Source organism: Sceloporus undulatus, unplaced genomic scaffold (assembly GCF_019175285.1).
Source record: "Sceloporus undulatus isolate JIND9_A2432 ecotype Alabama unplaced genomic scaffold, SceUnd_v1.1 scaffold_32326, whole genome shotgun sequence".
Lineage (NCBI taxonomy): Eukaryota > Metazoa > Chordata > Lepidosauria > Squamata > Phrynosomatidae > Sceloporus > Sceloporus undulatus.
Genome location: NW_024835239.1, coordinates 1 through 1,261, shown reverse-complemented (window position 1 = coordinate 1,261; position 1,261 = coordinate 1). Strand labels below are relative to the sequence as shown.

General features: G+C 51.6%; 1 protein-coding gene across 1 annotated transcript; it reads right to left on the bottom strand.

Moving 5' to 3' along the window:
• Positions 1 to 6: 6 nt before the first annotated feature.
• On the bottom strand, positions 7 to 1,249 carry LOC121918765. The gene is made up of 2 exons (XM_042444755.1): positions 399 to 1,249; positions 7 to 271 (listed from the first exon to the last, which is right to left on the bottom strand). The coding sequence occupies exons 1-2, from the start codon at positions 1,041 to 1,043 to the stop codon at positions 251 to 253; spliced, it is 666 nt and encodes a 221-aa protein (XP_042300689.1). The 5' UTR covers positions 1,044 to 1,249; the 3' UTR covers positions 7 to 250.
• Positions 1,250 to 1,261: the final 12 nt, after the last annotated feature.

Sequence of the window (1,261 nt, the reverse complement as noted above, 5' to 3'; positions counted from 1 at the left end):
CATTCTATACCGGGACAATGTCGACGAATATGGCCCTCCATCCCACAAGCGTAACAGACCACCGGACGACGAGCCGTCACCTTAGGGTCAGCTTTTGTTGTTCTTTGAGGTTCAGCTTGCTCCGTTTCCGCAAGTGCCTCTTCCTCCAATCCACGATGCATTCCCGCCAGGGTTGGCTCAAGTCCTCTTTCCTGGCTAGGTAGAACCCGGCTTCCTCCTGGCGGAATAACCTCTGGACATCGTCGGGGCCTCACCAACTCACTCTCCTCCGCTGCGGTAAAGGCTTCCATTAAAGTTATCGCCATCTCCAAATCCTTGGGATGATGGCAACGCACCCACTTACGTGCGGGAAGTGGCAGAGCTCCCACAAATTGTTCCACTAGGACTAACTCGGCTACCTCTCCTGCTGACCTCTCCGTAGGTTTTAACCACCGCAAGCCACAGGCACGCATCTTCTGTCCCAAGGTCCTCAGGTGCAGGCCTGGCTTCCACTGTAGGTCTCTCAGTCTTAAGCGATATGTTTCCTCCGAGATGTTAAGTGTTTGTAAAATTGTCTCTTTTACTTTTTGGTAATCCTTTGCCTCCTCGGAGGACATTGTGTCTACGGCTTCTTGTGCCGATCCTGTTAGGCACGGAGTCAAAATCAGGGCCCATTGTTCCTGTGGCCATTGGGCCGCGGTTGCCACTCTCTCAAACGTATTTAGAAATGCTTCTACATCATCTTGGGGCCCCATCTTCATGAGTCTCAGGGGATTTAACCTCTTCATCCCCATCAACGCCCTTTCCTGTTCTTCTGTTGACCCCAGCCGCTGAGCTCGCCACAAATCAGCCAACTTCGTGACCAATTGTTCTTGGGCTTGCCGCTGGGCCCTGCAGGCCTGCTCTAAGAACCTGGCTTGTTGGGAGGACAAATGTTGGAGGAGAATTTGCTGTTGCTCAGTAAGCCAATGGAATAACTGTTCCTGTTTAGCCCTTGGTCCCGCCCTAGGGTCGCTGCCCGCATTCTCCACCAATGTGGGCGGGGCTGGCATAGCAGGCTCCATCTTGCAAGGCAACAGATTCCTCCCCTTATGTTCTCTCCCACATGCAGAACAAACTTACTCAGGCAAGTGTGGTACAACTGTACCTTTAATAAGAAAATAGCTTTATATCCAGTAGATGATAGCTCAAAACATAAAGTCCAGTCTTTTTAGTCAGACATCTCCACATCCCATCGGGACATGGCTTGTTTCCCAGGGCTTCTCTTGTGGACTCCACCACT